Source organism: Pomacea canaliculata, linkage group LG4 (genome assembly GCF_003073045.1).
Source record: "Pomacea canaliculata isolate SZHN2017 linkage group LG4, ASM307304v1, whole genome shotgun sequence".
NCBI lineage: Eukaryota > Metazoa > Mollusca > Gastropoda > Architaenioglossa > Ampullariidae > Pomacea > Pomacea canaliculata.
Window position 1 is genome coordinate 1,923,761 of NC_037593.1, and position 16,286 is coordinate 1,940,046.

Sequence of the window (16,286 nt, forward strand, 5' to 3'; positions counted from 1 at the left end):
CCGAGACAAACCTGACCAAAAATAATCAACTGACAGTAATCAAGTTGGCGGATATAGAACGGCTATTAGATGTCATAAGAATAGGGCATAGATGCATTATATATATATATATATTTATGTTATGTATGTACTATATGAATATATGTAACTAAATACACTATGTCATTGATAATTTATGCAGGTGGACTTATAGTATAAATGTGTATGGTTATGTAGCTATGCCTAATCTGGATGTATTTGCGACAAATTGTATGTAATGTTTGTATATTATAATTTCCAAAAGTACACGACTTCACAATGTCGACTGAGATTAACTCTTCACAGTTTGGGATATCTTGATCTGTTCCCTAAATATGTGTTTGACTATATTAGCCAGAAATATTTGCCCTAGCATAAAGCAAGAGTCCTATGCGAATATGCATTCAATATTATAAATGACATACACTTTACCACTGTCAAAACTCCTTCTGAGTTGATAGATTTACAGGACAGGATTTTATTTTTATCCAAATCAAGATTAATGTTACAAAATGACAATTGCCAGTGACAAGAACAGACCGTTAAATTGGCATGACTCGCAGGTTTGAAGATTCCAAGTACAATGAATAAATAATTTCTTTTAAAAGGAAGTCATTCTTAATCAGCCAAGACAAATGACAACAATGCGTGTCATGTTCAAAGAGAACTTTTTATATGGTTCTAAACTTCATGCATAGGTTTATAGTTCTATGAGCACGGTGATGAATTGAGTTTTTTCATCTTAGGAGCACGCGGTTTTAATTATATAAGACATTGTTCATAATAAACGAGTTACTCTGATCTTTGAAGCAAAGCATTACTTTCTGCCATATCTAAATTAATGATTGGTAATCATGTCATTGGGGAACAAGGTTATTCTCTGAACGGATACAACTTAATCACAAACAGCACATAATGATAGACCAGAATCAGTCTCGCCAAAAAATTGGCATGACAATAAATGTTAAAACTATTGAACTAATCCTGTATATAAGCGAGACTTTCGGAGCACTTTGTCTTCTAGGCTATTTATTTTGGGGTGCTGTCAGTAAGTCAACAAATCCTGCTTGGAGTGCACAGTACGAAATAAAGAAAAAATTTTTTCATAGTAAAGTAAAATGAGCAAACGAAGTTAGATGAAATAAAACAAATAAGAATATTCTTCCTTCTTACATAAGCTACACCGAAAAGTTATTGGAGAGGAATAAGTATGGACTGTAAAATACCTGTCGCGAACGTGCCTGCCATCGTGGATGAATTATCAAACGGTTTGTATCTGGGGTTATCGATTGCCAGCAATACTACACATGTGCTTCAAAAAGACGCGTGTTATTTTCACCATTTAAGTGCGGCTGTTACTGTTGACAGTTATTTAAAATCTTTAGCGTTTTATTTCTCAGCATTATAAACTTTAACAAGGTTGATCTAATGGTTTCTTTATTTCGCTCATTCTTATAAATAGTCTGGATTATCCACTTCCTGTTGTCAAAAGAACGAGCGACGCATTTAAAAAGGGATCTAGCACATTCTGTACTCCTGTTAAAATATCATTATGTCAGACAGGAAGGTCACATTTAGTGAAAAGGATCTTATAGAGGAGTTTGAGAATGACGACGTGTCTAACGAGGCCGATTGAAAAAGGGAAAGCACACCCTAGACAGCGACGAGGAGGACGATGATGGTGATAAATACGATATTCTGAAAGAAGATGACATTGAAGGTATTTTGAGTAACCAAATGCGAAGCATGCAGCTTTTCTCCTAGTAACTTTAGAATTATACTAATTAGGTATTGATTTAAAAAAACTGAGCTCAATCATATTTAGTACTGAGATATGCTTGATTCCTCTTGAGTGTTTAGATATTATACTTCCTGTCATCACAAATCATTGTAAATGTTAGCTTGTGATCAGTTGTTTTCCCATCTTTGTTTAAAAAGTGCCCTGATGAAGCACTTATTAAGAAGTCCAGAGAAACATTGTGAGACTGGATGACACAGCTCTGGGCCTACTTACAAGAGCACCAGCTCATCCCACTACTTTAAATTAAAGTGACCACCGACATATTATCTGCCTCAGGGGTGATATTTTCTGCTTCTCTAATGGATCTCTTTCCTGCATTTGACACTATGGATCACTCTCTGCTCTTTCATGGACTACATACCCCTACAGGATTTCTGGACCTGCACTAAATGTGGTTCAACTCCTATCTCACTGATAACAGTGATGCAGACTGTGTTCACTGATGGTCAACATTTTGCCCTGCTCCACTTTCTGTTTGGTGCCCCCAAAGGCTCAGTACTTGACCCAGTTATGTTCATTCTGTATATGAAACCACTTTCATCCAGTCTCAAGGTTTCTCATCAATTATATGCTGATGACACACAACTGGACTGCTCCACTCCACCAGCTGAGTCTCACTCTGCTACCAGCACCATAGAAGCATGTATTAACAATGTCAAAGATTGGATGCTAACAAAAAAAACAAACTTTAACTCAACGATGATAATACAAGAAGAAAAAATCCATGTACACTCGTTTGTCCATCAAATCATATAAAGGTGGGCGAAGCATTCATCATTTTTTGCATTCTCCATTGGGAATTGGGGAATTATTGTCACTGCAGACTTGACCCTGCAAAAAAAGTTACAGCTGTTTGTCAGTTTGGCTATTATTATAGACAACTTATAGCTGTCTGCTAGTCTATTATGAGCTACGCAAGATCAGCTCCATCCATTACATTCTCTCTGTATGCACTCACAACACTCTTGTCTGTGCGTTTGTTCTACCCAGACTTGATTACTACAACTTTGCTTACTGGCTGCCATTAATACCTTCTTCACGAATTCCAGAAAGTACAGAACTCTTCTGCACGCTTGGTGCTTAGAGCTCACAAATAAAACCATGCCACCCCTCCTTCGTTTTCTGCACTGGCTACCCATCCGTTCTTGCATCCAGTACAATCTGCTCTTGCTGTGTTTTATTTATTTATTTTTTGCTGGCTCCTGCTCTGATGATTTCTTTGAACTTCTCTTTCCTTATGTCCCAGCTAGACAACGCCGCTTCTTGTCAGATGATCATCTCCTTACTCTTCCTGTCACCAGAACGACAACAACATATGGCCACAGGATTTTTAGTTATTGTGCATCAAAACAATGGAACTCTCTCCTTTTCTCTATCCAGAATTGCATCCTTTAAACATGCACTAAAAACACACCTCTTCCATAAACATTACTCCTAACACACTTTCCCACAATGCTAGTCCTTTTTCACACCCTTCCCTGCTCGCTGTCTTCTTGTAATATTATGATACTCTTAGTTCTTCTTATTTGCTTCCTCTTTGCATCTTCTTTACTTTACTCATCATTAGTACTGTTGTTTATTTTTTTTTGTCGTTCGCCTGATCACACTTGGAGACCAGCTCTTGAGATGAAACTGGTGGTCTTCTGTAGAGTCTCCACTGGCCCGTACAGCTTGTTTTGCAGGGTCTCCGACTGTGGCCACGTCTCTTCCCTCAGGGTACGGAGGTTCCTACACTCCTGTAGGATGTGTTCTACAGTCTGGTCTGCTTCTCGACATGGGCATCTCGGGGACGGCACGAGGTGTAACTTCCTGTGTAGGTGGTGAAGTAGCTTGTTGTGCCCGGTCCTGAGGCGGAAGATAGCGACCTGGTCCGGTCTGGACAGCTGATGGTAACTGTCCCGTGGTTGCTGTGGCCTGTACAGAGACTTAATGATGGTTTTCATCTCTGACATGTTGACTGCATTGTCTTCTTGCTCGTCCTCTGCACCCAACTTAGCCATCCTGTCAGCTTCCTCATTCCCATCTATCCCGCAGTGTGATGGAATCCACTGTAGAACTGTTCTGAGGCACTTGATGTTTAACAGCACGGCTTCCAGGTCTGGCAGTTTGTTGTTGTTGACTGCCTGCAGCACCGACAGAGCATCGGTCAGGAAGACGATCTGGCTGTCATGGTCTGCTCTGCTGCTGATGATGTTTGCTGCGTGGACCAGGGCTTCTACTTCTGCTCTATAGTTTGTACAGTGGAGGCCAGTTGGTATTGCTGCTGCCTGCCACTGTCCATTTGGGAACTGGATGTACACGCCGGCCCCTCCCCTCTGGATAGCGTCTGTGGCTGACCCATCTGTGTAGGCCCTTATCCATGATTCCTGGGGGTACCTTTCTTCTAGCATGGCTAGCGTCAGGGCTCTCTTGCTCACATCGCTATGCTCATCCTTTGTTGTGAGGTGAGGAACTGTGGTGCAGATGGTGATGTTCCCTGTTCTGTCTTTCCAAGGAGGAGGATCGAGGGAGAGAGTCGGTACCTGGACCTGTGCAGGAAGCTTTGTTTGATATTTTCTTTTTCTGTCCCTCATATGCTGTCCATGTCTTGTTCTTTTTCTTAGGTGCTATGAGCATACTTCTTAGGATTGTGCATGCGCTTTACAAATTTTATTATTATTAAAGATACAGTCAAGCAATTAAGTAATATATAGTAAAAGTAAAATGTCAAGACTGTCACAATGAAACATAATCATGGAAATGCATTGGGTCTCAAGGTTTGTACCTTCTGTAAGTTGAAGGATCATAAATAGTACATTTTATTATTTAAAATATCTTAAACACCAAAAAGAAATGTGGCAAAAGACTTGTGAAATATGTCTTGAAAGAAGTTACAAATTAGGATGGCAACTAATAATAAATTAAAAATTGATAAATTAATATCTTTTTTTTATAGGCCAAGAGGAAAAGACAATAGACTTTGACGAGGACATACAGATTACTCCATTCAACATGAGGGAAGAGCTGGAAGAGGGGCACTTTGACAAAGATGGAACTTTCATCTTTGACAAAAGCAAAGTAAAATGCAGTATTACTGGTTGTGCATATCACACTTATTAAAAAAAGGCATTATATTTGTTGTTAAATCAAACCAGAGTGCTTAAAAGATTATGCTATGTAAAAGCTTCACTTTATTTAAGTCTGATAGGAGTGGTTTTTGTAATATAATTATAACAATTTCTAGTTCACAAAGTAATTATGGAAAGAGAGAAAAATAAAAGTACCAGAATTTTATGAAATCTTGAAAATATAAATATGACAAAGCCTTTTCTTATTTTTATAATTTTTTCAGAATGTGGTGAAAGACAGTTGGATTGACAATATAGACTGGGTCCGTGTCAAAGAATCTGAGCGCATCAAGGCTCAGCAACGTGCTGCTGCTGCAGAAGAAGACAGTAAGGAGGAGCTACCACCTGTGGACAAGGTTGCCATTTTCAGTCAGATGCTTGAGATACTTAAACCCCAGGAAAGTGTTGCTAAAGCATTGCGCCGATTGTCCAAAAGCAAAGGCAAACCTCTTAGCACAGCTCAACGCTGGAAGGCAAAGCGACAGAAAATGTCAGCAGCAGAGAAGGAGGCAGGGGAAACAGCAAAAGAGGAAGAAGACCAACAGACAATGCTGCGGTTAACGGAAATGGCAGACACTTTGGTGCAGGATGGCATGATGGAGATTTATGAGGCAACACGGGAAAAGGTGGCCCATATGTTGAAGCAAGAACAGGAGTCAAAAGGGAAAGTTTCCATTAAAGTCCCGAGGAAAATCAGCGACGATGATGCACTTGACATGTTTGGTGAAAACTTTGATAAGCAAGAAGCTGAGAAACTTTCAGGGAAAAATTCTGTGGGTAACGAAGAAAAAGAACCAGAGGAAGAGCAAAAAGGTGAGTCAAGCTTACAGTACATGCTTAAATCAAAGTGCATTACACCAAAGGAACACGTGTAACAATTTCCCTTTGATTTTATCCATTTATACTTTTTTTAGGCTATGGGTTAAGAGTAGTAATGTTTATAGAATTTGTACTTATGTGGGGATATCGTTTTACTTTAATCTTTCTGTTTGTAAATATTAAAATTATGTCCTGTGCTTTAAGCAGCAACTTGATCACTGTGATACTTGATAGCTGTTGCACTTTTGCTTTGCAATGTTTGCAGGAGCGTGTTCAGACTCCTTGCAAGATTCTGGTGATGAGAATAAAGATGCAGATGAAGTGAGATGGGAGTACAAGTTAAAAAACACAGAAACAGCTGAATTGTTTGGGCCTTATTCCACATCACAGATGGTAATGTGGCAGGAAGAGGGCAAGTTCACGAGCGGTGCATTTTGTCGACGAGCGGGCTCAGGCAGCCAGTTTTATTCTTTGGCTAGAATTGAGTTTGATTTGTACCTCTGATTATCTTTCGAGTACACAGCTTGTATGCAGACAAATTATTTCAGTGATTTTAGTTAATGTCACATGTTCTGACGTAAAAAAACAAAAATCACCAATCCAAAGCTTTGGAGGTACTTCTGAGGAGGAAGTATGTCATCTCCAAATTTTGATGTAGACTGTCAGGGCTTCTGCTTACTCAAAAAATTGTGTACAGTACACATTAAAAGTTCGGAGGACCCCTTCAATTTTCGTCAATGGGGTCCCAGGCGAACCCTTCAAATTTGGGCGAAGAACAGATACAAAATTGGGTAAGTGTAGTGTCTGACATCGTAGCCCAATCTATTGGTGTCGTCTGCTACAAGGTGAGAGTTACTTCCCTTGCTTTGAGGTTTTTTTTTTTCCCCTTACAGGGAAGAGTTCCATTAACCTATTTCCAAGATGTCGTTGACAGCATGGCTAAAATCTTCGTCTCAGAAACGGAAAGAAAGTGAGCACTCCAAGCACAGTGAGCATAAGCTCATCACAGATGCTTGCACAGACTTCATGGCACAGAAATCTCGCCGTTTCTGACTAGACATTACAGTGCTTTGTGTGCCTGAAAGGCTGTTGAACAAAGTATGTTGATTTATTGATTTTCATTTTTCCACATTGTAAAGGGACCCCTTAGAGTTAGCCTGGGACCCCTTAAAAATCTGGAGAAGGGGTCCCTGGGACCCCAAAGAATTAAGCCTTAGCAGAAGCCCTGGACTGTCTGTATAACAGGTCACTAACTTTTCTTTCACAGTGGATTTTTTATTTCTCCTATTGATGTTAGGACTAGCAGCGATATCTGTCGAGAGAAGCTGAATGATAGAGGAAGGATGAAGAGACATTTGAGGTGGTTTGTTAACTTGTGAGGGAGTGTGGGGTGGAGAAAGAGTAGTGTGTTCTATTTGGATTTTTCTGTGGGAACCGCCTTTAAATCTCTGGCTTTCGGTTAGGGATTTGGACCGTTTCATTTCACACAGTGACTGATTGCAGGAATCCTGTTATGTCACTGCTTAAGTTAATACAAACAGTCCCATAGCAGTCATCAGCATGTTATCTTAATACATTAAACAGTGGTGCCAGAAACTTTGCTGTTTTGTTTTTTGGGTTTTTTTTTAGGCAATCGGGACCATGAAAATTATGGTGTCTTAATAGAGCCTATTCTCATATTTTTCTGAAAAAAAAAATTTTAATATTTCCTACTTGATTGCTATTTGAAGGGGAAAAAAACTTTGAATGCTTAGTTTACATTTTGTGTTAAGATAAATAATAGATTGGCTAGTAGATTGTGTATGAGGTGGTAGGTGCTAAAAATATAGACTGTATATTTAAAATGTTTGCTAGTGCTAGACCATCATGATTTTAACCCCCACATAAATCAGGTGCTGAGTTTCGAATGATGTGGACAGTTTAAGAATTGTAGAATGCTTGAAATATGGGAAGGCTCCATGGTTAGTGCTTTCAAGTGGAAAGTCAAAGCTGGCAGAAAAAGAAAAAAAAAAAATCTGTCCAACCAGCGTGTCAGAATTTATCACGGGAGGTACGAAGTAGAAGGTATCATGGTCCATGACCTAGACACAGCACACGAAAAAGTTTCCCAGCATTGGACCAGTTGCTCACGAGCCCCTAACCTTTATCAGCAAAACATCTACTTTGGTATGTGAACTCCTGCAGAAATGGCATGATCTGCACATGCAAGTGAAAGGAATTATGGTTGATGAAATATTCTGCCGCATGGCTTAGTGACATTTGCAGACTTGTTTACATTTAGGACAATCTGTAATTGGTACAAGCATGTAGTCCCAGGGGAAATTGTGTTATCTTGATTCAGTCTGTTAATCAGCCACAGCTCAAATTAATGTTTTGGCCTTGTGTGTAATTTACTTCTGGGGATTTCCCTTGATGGTTATGGGGAAGCCCATAAGACATTTGCATTCATCACATTGTCAAGCGCTGTTTCAATTCTTTGTATGGGATTATGTGATAAGAGACTTATACAGTTTGGATGTTTGAGTGCTTTTTTTTTTTTTTTTTGTAAGCATTCAAATGTATCTGTGCATTAAGCAGTCCATTACATTTTTATCTTCTAACTGAAACTTTACAGAATCTGAAAAATAAACTTGCAACTAAAACTTTTTTTGCTGGTGGTGATAACTAAGTTGATCATTTGTTCAAAAATCACAATACATTCACTTGTTTGTGTACAAAAGTATAAAAGAATCAATGATCTATTTACTTGTCTACCCAATTACTCCAAATAATAAAGTCAATTCATATCTAACTTGTATAAATATATCTTATAAATAATGCTGCCAGCCATTTAACAGATATACAGAAAATTGCTTAAAAGTAAATAAAATGTCTTCAAAAATACTTGACATGTAAAGCTGGATGTCAACCAGTTTTTGAACATTAAAACCATATTAACAGAAGAAAAAGTGTTTCAGTACTGGGTGATAAAAAAAGTAATGTAAAACTTTAAAATACTATGAAACACTTATGCTTCACCTCTCCAATGAGAAACAGCACTTTCAATGTACAAAATATGTCCTTAAGCAGTTATTGATGGTGTGATGCAGAATGTAAAATACTACAAGAAAAACAATTTTACATGTGGAATAAACTAAAAGAGAAAAGATTACAGCACTCTTTCTTAAACCTTAAGCAAAGACATTCAAACAAAGTATTACGTGGATACAGAGTAAATACATGTGCCTTTGTTTCTTGATTGCTCTCCAATTCTTTCTTTTGGTGTGTACTTTTACATTTAATAGTAATTGTCTTTAGAAATGATACTCATGCAGTGGTGAAATTCAGCTATTATGTATCCTTTTATAAAATACAGGAGAGTAAGTCAAAAGTGCAAAATCTTCTCATGGAGTCAACCATTTGATCCACTTCCAATCTTCTGACCGGCAAAGGCGCCACATATAAAATACTGCAATACTAACAATCTGCAGCATACGACCTAGAAGTATTTCTCTAGGCCAGTATGACATTTTGACTGGTGATGCTCCTGATACAAAGGCCAGAAATTGTCCACTGGACATGCTCAAGTATGTCGTAATCAGCTGAGTTAATATAAAGATGATGGACACTTTCATCGTCAAGGGGGTATGCCAAGAAGTGATGGCATCCATAATTTTTTCTTTGTTTGTTTCTGTAATTTCCTGAATTTCCTGGGAAAAAACATGAGAGAATCAGAATTCCTCCTTTGTGATGTACTAATGACATTAAAATAATCTTGCAAACATGAAACAACATAGGGTTACAAAATATAAAGTCTTAAAAATATCAGCTAGAAGTATTTATGTGGCAAAATGGGAAACAAATTATCACACGCAACAGCAGCAAAAAGTACCTATATGGCAAAATGGAAAACAAACGATCAAACACAACAACAGCAGAGTTGAAGTATACACCTGAGGTTTACTGTAAGAAGACAATCATTAATGCTCAACCTCCATGTAGTTATCGATACCATGCTTACCAGTTTTTCACTAAAATTATTGGTTAACTTTGCAAAGATGAAAATGATGCTGTACAGTCGGAGGACTAAGGTCAGCATGAAGAATGGTGTGATGATACCCTTCAAGAACTTCAGTGCATGGTTTCCTTCATCTGTATATTATCAAAAACAATAACTTGATAGCTTGTAGCAAGCTAAAATTCTGCTGACCATATAATGCAACCTTCTAAACAATTTAAAATGCAACATGAGTATTGAGCATTTTACTTCGACTTTTTATTGCAGGATGTAAGTAACAAGATTACATACTAGTCTGACATTAAAAAGACTGATAGAGGCAACCGTTAACCTGTGGATGTTGTCAGAATGGATGATAGTATCTCCAGGATGCTGCTTGATGGCTCACTGCCAATTTTAAAAATACAAATAAAAAGTGTCCATGTATTTAAAAACCTTTTAAAAGTAAATTCGTAAAATTTCTCATTTCTGAAGTGAATTGTTTCCAAACAACAGCATCATATAAATCATCTCTTATTTGTGTATGGTAGTTAGGGTGAACACAAATTCTGAGCTTGCTTTTCATGGTAGAGATAATGCCTATCAGTAGATAACTGATTATCTCTAAGGTCTGTTAAATACAACAGCAAAAAAAAACAAACAAACAGAAAACAAGCAAGCTGATATAATGAGCCATCTGATGTTGGTGAACACTATTTCTTGCTTTTATGACAGTATCTGACCTGAACCCAGCAGATCACTCATAAATATTAATGTCAAAAGTATTCTAGATTACTTTTACTTACAGTCGCCACTGCCATGGGATTTGGAAGGGAGAAGAGATAATTTTTGTCTCCATAAACATTGCTCCAAGTGAAGCCACCAGGCAAACAGTGCAGAATGCAGCATCACTTACTACATCTGCATATTTTCAAAAATAAAAAGAGAAAAAATATGTATCATCACAGCATCTAATGGTATGGACAAGTCTTATTAAGAATAAGATACAACTTTATGTGCTCAGTTCTTTCCCCCTAGCTGTTTTATGAAGCTCAACAGATTTTTTTTAAAAGCTGTATTTACCCCATACTAGGTCTTAAAGTACTAGTCACTACATTCCACTTTACTAGTTTCTGCAACAAGGAGTTCCATTTCTGCAGATTTTAACTGCATTATCTGGTTTTTCTTTATTTTTTTGTCTTCTTTAATTTAACTGCGTTGCCATAAGTTGTACTGTATATAAATTTATATAGGTCATGATATTTTATTATGCTGTCTTCTATAAAAAATGTATACATACCATGACCTTTGAGTGATATGGTGCATAACTTTAAATTCTTTTACACGATAAAAAAATTAGCTTTCATGTATTTAACTGCACAGTGGGCTGTTTCAATTTGTATTTGCACTTCATACTTGTAACTGGGTTTTGAGGGGATGAAACTTTACCTAGACGAGCCATCCACAACATATTATGGACACTGACGATCATCAGCAGCACAAAAAAAAGACAACTGCAAAGAATTAGAGCAAACTGAAGGTAGAAAGGCATCGGCAGCAGAAATGGCCCATGAACTAACACTTTCAATGACATCACATGCCTCTCATGCACATCAAGTGTACTTTCACAAACGAATTTCAAAATATAAAATGTTTTGTAAGCCTAAGGAAGGGAATAATTTCACATCCAAACAGGCATAATAATATTATTTTATCTCCCTTTACAAACCTACCCTCCACCCTCTCTGTCACAATTTTTTTAAAAGGACAACTAAATTTGGTGCTAACACAAGGAAATATTATGTCATACGTTTCATTCAAATGATCAAAATGCAGAAGAAAGCAGCTCATTTCATTTAATTTTCCACATCAATAATAATATAAGGGCATATGGATGTATGCTCACCCAATCTGTAAGGAAGTTCCTGCAAGGTACAGCTCCCAAAACCAAGCAGCAGAACAAACATAGCAAAGAGCAGAAAAAATTGCTATCAATGCCTGCAAGAAATACAGCTGGATGTAAGACATCACACACATACATGAAGAAAGTCTCTTTTATTTGGTCATTGTGTCATGTGCTGTGTAACAAGTTCTCTACTGATAAACAAGTATTTCAAAGTACAAAATAAAAACAAGTGCATGATGCAAAAATAAAGGAATATGGGGAAAAAGTAGCTAATTCCCTACAAAGACAAATATGCACATTCTTCTAAATAATAGTTTTGTTCATGTTCTAACACAGTGAAGTGGTTTTTGTATATATGCATGGGTGTACAAGCAAGTATGTGAGTGTAAATATATATGTGGCCAAAACATCTTGTAATGGGAAAGTGCTTATATCAAATACAACGAACTGCAATAAGATCAATTAAAAACAGTATGATGCAAGATTATTTCACAGAAAAAATACCCTCCAAATCTCAGGATTGTTCTTCTTTGTAATTTTTTCTCGTGCAAGTTGACCACATCGCATAACAAGATTCTGGGCCAGAATACCCTCTGCCACCAGAAATAAGGGCTCTGCAAGCCAGACCAGATGTTTGTAGCACCACACTAGCACCTGAGGCACCCAGATGAGTGGTAGAGAAGCCAGCACCCAAAATACCAGCAAGTGTAGCAGAGGCTTTAAAGGTCGCTGTGAAAACAAGATAAAACTAAGCTTAAAAATGAAGACCAGTTATTTTACTCTTGCCTGAAAGAGTGAATAGTACATGACTCCTGTTATTAGTTATTCAGGTCAGGCATGTTTTTGATTGATGTTAATGAATGTGTGCATGTAATATGTGTGTGTGTGTGTATCCACACTGTGATTTGTAATTGCAAAGAGGATGTATATAAGTAGTTAAATACTAGTAATAACTTTTGTGTCTATAGCTTCCTATTTCTTGTCTTATATATAATTCTTTGGTTCTCTTTTATCTTAAGACAGATGAGTAAATTACCCTGCTCTACATGCTGTTAGTATTTTTTTTTGGACCATCTCTTCTTCGGAATCAATGATTCAGTAAAAAAACTTGTGCTTACCAATATCAATATCATCAATAATTTTGATTTGCCTGTAATGAAATTACTTCTGCAGTCTTCCACTCTGCATTCACAATACTTACTTCTGAAGATTAAGCAGTGAAACTGCGAGCTCTTAATTCCTTTTTGTTACCTAACACTAAAATATAATATTTTAATGCCATTTAAATCATAAAACATTCCCGTATATAACACTACATTTGTTGTTTTAGATTATCTGATTACTTTAATTTGTTGCTAAGTATAAACTAACGTCAAATAAAGCTAAAGATATTTTCTGTATTACTTAGAAAAGTATTGAGTATCTTTCTGAAATAACCAAATAAAATGAGAGGTATAAAAAGGGATAGCTTATTACCCATAGCTTAGGTGTGATTTCCACGACAACAGAGTGAACACACAGAAGCAACGAGCAGCGCAGAACAACGTCTGTACCACTGAATGAGCCCAGTAACGGCAGAAGAACCAGAAATACGTACGGGATGAATTCTGTAAAACACTGACACAGATCTATACACATGGTGTTCGATATAAACTGTCTAAACTAAAGCATGCTGATATTGCTCTTCCCCTTCGGCGTCACATTTGTGACTCGTCTTACACTTGAAGTGTAGATGTTTATTGTTATAAAATGAAGAAAGGGTACTGTCAATTAACAAAATATTTGTTATAAAGTCAAGTATGCGATGCACAAAATAAGCATGGTCGAGAGAATTAGATAAACGCTCTTCTATGCTTTAGTCGGCTCGGTTATAAATAAAAGGTTTGGGCGCGAATATCCCTAGACTGCTGACAGACGATTTTTTGTCCATTTAACTGCTAAAACGAGGCAGGAGACAAGAAAGCTTCTGGTTTATTCACATTTCAGATTAACTACTTAAACGAGGCCTGATACAAAAAAGCTTCTGGTTTATTCGCATCACGAGCTAATATCCCGTACATGGTCACATTCTTTTGTTTAGGCTGGCCGAGACTAACAGCACTTCGCAAGATCCTAAGCGTTGGTCTCGGCAGACAGACAGCAATCTACCTAAACACTTCCTTGGTCTGGGTAACCGAGACAACTTCGGAAAGATGGCGTCCAAGTTATCTTCGTCTTCTGGAATAGGTAAATCTTTATTTATTATGAGTATATTTTAGTTTAAATCACGCTGGTAGATTTCATCACCATAAATGGCACACAAAATTTATTTTTGCCAACAACGGATTTCTGTTTTTAGAGGCAAGTACTCATACTAAGTTCCCTTTATTTTTCGCTCAAAAACGGAATAGTAATAATGCATGCCAACCCATCAGTATATAGCAATTAAAAAAACTGTAAGGATATATAATTCTTTAGTTATCAGTTTTGATGTTCCTTTTAATGCCATTCACTGTCGGTGGTGTGTTATTCTTGTGGTTTAGGAAAATGTAATCCTGAACAGATATCGTACGAACGCATGATCTAGAATGTATTGATTGTTGATATGATAATGATTATTGTTAATATTTGGCATACAATGCAAACGCCAATGTCATAAGAACTACCATCATGATAACTCACTAGTAGCTCCTACTTCATCCCAAAGGGTACCTATAGTTTTATTTTACACCTTATAATTTAAAAAAAAATATTTCTGGTTAAATTGCATTTTCTTTGTTTACACATTACATTACAATCACTTTTTTTCAATTGTAGGTTCAAGATTGCCAGTTGGATCCAAAGACAATGGTGGATATAGATTTGAACTTTTTCTATTTGTTAGTCTTCTCTAACAAGAATTTATAACTGTTTTCAAAAAGGTATGTAATGGTTTTGAGAAGCTAGTCTTTATATCTGTCTCCAGAAACTGAAGAGCAACAGAAGCTGAGATTTCAGGTGGAGCTAGAGTTTGTACAGTGTCTGGCCAATCCAAACTATCTGAACTGTGAGCAGTCTATTTGCTTGAATTTATTGTCTCCTTTGTTAGTCATTGTTTACATTACCTTTCCCATAATGTCTTTTTTCACAGCCTTTGTTTTGCAGTATCATGTTAATCTCAGTTCTTGTTATTTAGTTCCTCTTTGTGTTTTCTGTATTTGATTTTATTCTTCATTTAGTACGGGTGTTGATTCTTTTATAGCTCATATGCTATTTGTTTTCCTGTCCTTATGCTGTCCATGTTTCTTTTTTGTTCTTAAACGCTAAGAGCTTGCTTCTTAGGAGTGTGAGTATGCACTTAAATTTTGCATTTATTATTATTATTATGTGTTCAAATAAAATACTATGCAGAAGAATGGCCAAGGCTTGGTATCAATTATTGTAAACACATACTATGTCTATTTTGCAAATAAACAAGACCTGTAACTGTAGAGTTAATGACAAATTAGGTCTCAAAGATGATAAAAGTCTTTGAAAATTTGCGGCCACGTGTGCATGATAATCTATTCGTGTCGTGTATCATTTATATATGTATCGTGAAACATTTCTGTAAAAAGAGTGTTTCTTACTTTTGTTCTGAAGTCCTAGCACAGAGAGGGTATTTGAAAGAGCCAAACTTCATAAACTACTTGAAATATCTTCTGTACTGGAAAGAACCCAGATATGCCAAGTACCTGAAGTGAGTGAACATTAGCGTGATGGTTTTATTGTTTTTGTTTTAGGGAGTAAATAGTATCTCTTTGTCTTTTAATAAACAACCTAATTGTAACTGTTTTCATACTACAAGAAAAATTATACTATTTTGCTGTTTTGTGGCTAGCATAAATTATATTCATTAGCAACAGCACACTTTTGGAAATGCATAAGCAGTTATATTTAGTTCCTTAAAGATAGAATGAGGACACAAAGTACAAAACTGTGTCCAGCTAATGTTGTCCACAACAAATTTTGGTAACATTTAAGTTGTTTGTTCATTATGCAGATATCCGCAGTGTCTTTATCTTCTGGATTTACTGCAGTATGAACATTTTCGGAAAGAACTAGTTAGTGGACCTTGTGCTAAGTTCATTGATGACCAGCAGCTCTTGCACTGGCAACACTATCACCGTCGACGCATGCAGCTTATCCAGGAGCAACAAGAAAAGATGGCAGCAGCAGTTCATACTAGCAAACCTTCCTAACGTCATCATGTGTATATGAAATGGGTGGGAAGTGTGGGAGAGTGATAGATATGTTGAGAATGTGCAGTTTGTATTAGAGGGGAAGAAGAGAGTTTGAGTGAAAATTGGATGATGCATCAAAAGTTAGGGTTAAAGTTGAAATAGGCAAGATGACATAAAAGACTATGTTTATAAGTTTCTGGATCATGTACCATCTGCTTGGTTATGGGAATAATATGAAATACACAAACAAAAATGTCTTGTCTTGTAGTTTGATTTCTGCATTATGAGTGTGCAAGCGTTCTCCAAAAGCAAGATTCATTTTAAGATGGACATAATGATGCAAATAAGGAGGCACACTAACTGTATATCCCAGAAGATGCAAAATGTGCCACCTTGGAAACATCAAAATCGCCACTTTCAACAGTTCAAGAAGTGCTACGGAGATGAAGGATGAAGAAATAACCCTGGGTCATGAATG

The 16,286-nt window shown here is 36.9% G+C and overlaps 3 protein-coding genes across 4 annotated transcripts; 2 read left to right on the top strand and 1 right to left on the bottom strand.

Annotated features, from left to right (window-relative positions):
• Positions 1–1,228: 1,228 nt before the first annotated feature.
• On the top strand, positions 1,229–6,531 carry LOC112561392 (CD2 antigen cytoplasmic tail-binding protein 2-like). The gene is made up of 5 exons (XM_025233874.1): positions 1,229–1,286; positions 1,646–1,738; positions 4,755–4,876; positions 5,151–5,739; positions 6,011–6,531. Exons 1-5 carry the CDS (start codon positions 1,229–1,231, stop codon positions 6,247–6,249), a joined length of 1,101 nt encoding a protein of 366 aa, XP_025089659.1. The 3' UTR covers positions 6,250–6,531.
• Positions 6,532–8,236: 1,705 nt separating this feature from the next.
• On the bottom strand, positions 8,237–13,708 carry LOC112562625. Its single transcript, XM_025235983.1, has 8 exons — positions 13,104–13,708; positions 12,132–12,356; positions 11,628–11,719; positions 11,171–11,235; positions 10,528–10,642; positions 10,074–10,129; positions 9,746–9,876; positions 8,237–9,434 (listed from the first exon to the last, which is right to left on the bottom strand). The coding sequence occupies exons 1-8, from the start codon at positions 13,263–13,265 to the stop codon at positions 9,129–9,131; spliced, it is 1,152 nt and encodes a 383-aa protein (XP_025091768.1). The 5' UTR covers positions 13,266–13,708; the 3' UTR covers positions 8,237–9,128.
• Positions 13,709–13,735: 27 nt separating this feature from the next.
• On the top strand, positions 13,736–16,064 carry LOC112562628 (mediator of RNA polymerase II transcription subunit 31-like). Of its 2 annotated transcripts, XM_025235986.1 has the most exons (5): positions 13,736–13,853; positions 14,424–14,456; positions 14,572–14,652; positions 15,228–15,324; positions 15,628–16,064. In XM_025235986.1, the coding sequence occupies exons 1-5, from the start codon at positions 13,820–13,822 to the stop codon at positions 15,824–15,826; spliced, it is 444 nt and encodes a 147-aa protein (XP_025091771.1). In that variant the 5' UTR covers positions 13,736–13,819; the 3' UTR covers positions 15,827–16,064. The 2 variants fall into 2 exon arrangements, with proteins under 2 accessions (XP_025091771.1, XP_025091772.1); XM_025235987.1 differs by lacking the exon at positions 14,424–14,456 and having other exon boundaries at positions 13,789–13,853.
• The last annotated feature ends 222 nt before the right edge of the window (positions 16,065–16,286 follow it).

Coding starts and splice junctions, on each gene's coding strand:
- LOC112561392 (XM_025233874.1), top strand. CDS start 1,229: ATGGACTGTAAAATACCTGTCGCGAACGTGCCTGCCATCGTGGATGAA. Junction 1,287..1,645: donor CGTGGATGAATTATCAAACG/GTTTGTATCTGG, acceptor GTGTCTAACGAG/GCCGATTGAAAAAGGGAAAG. Junction 4,877..5,150: donor TCATCTTTGACAAAAGCAAA/GTAAAATGCAGT, acceptor TAATTTTTTCAG/AATGTGGTGAAAGACAGTTG.
- LOC112562628 (XM_025235986.1), top strand. CDS start 13,820: ATGGCGTCCAAGTTATCTTCGTCTTCTGGAATAG. Junction 14,457..14,571: donor AGTTGGATCCAAAGACAATG/GTGGATATAGAT, acceptor ATCTGTCTCCAG/AAACTGAAGAGCAACAGAAG. Junction 14,653..15,227: donor CAATCCAAACTATCTGAACT/GTGAGCAGTCTA, acceptor TTTGTTCTGAAG/TCCTAGCACAGAGAGGGTAT.
- LOC112562625 (XM_025235983.1), bottom strand. CDS start 13,265: ATGTGTATAGATCTGTGTCAGTGTTTTACAGAATTCATCCCGTACGTA. Junction 11,720..12,131: donor ACAATCCTGAGATTTGGAGG/GTATTTTTTCTG, acceptor TATTTCTTGCAG/GCATTGATAGCAATTTTTTC. Junction 10,130..10,527: donor ATCCCATGGCAGTGGCGACT/GTAAGTAAAAGT, acceptor TAAAATTGGCAG/TGAGCCATCAAGCAGCATCC.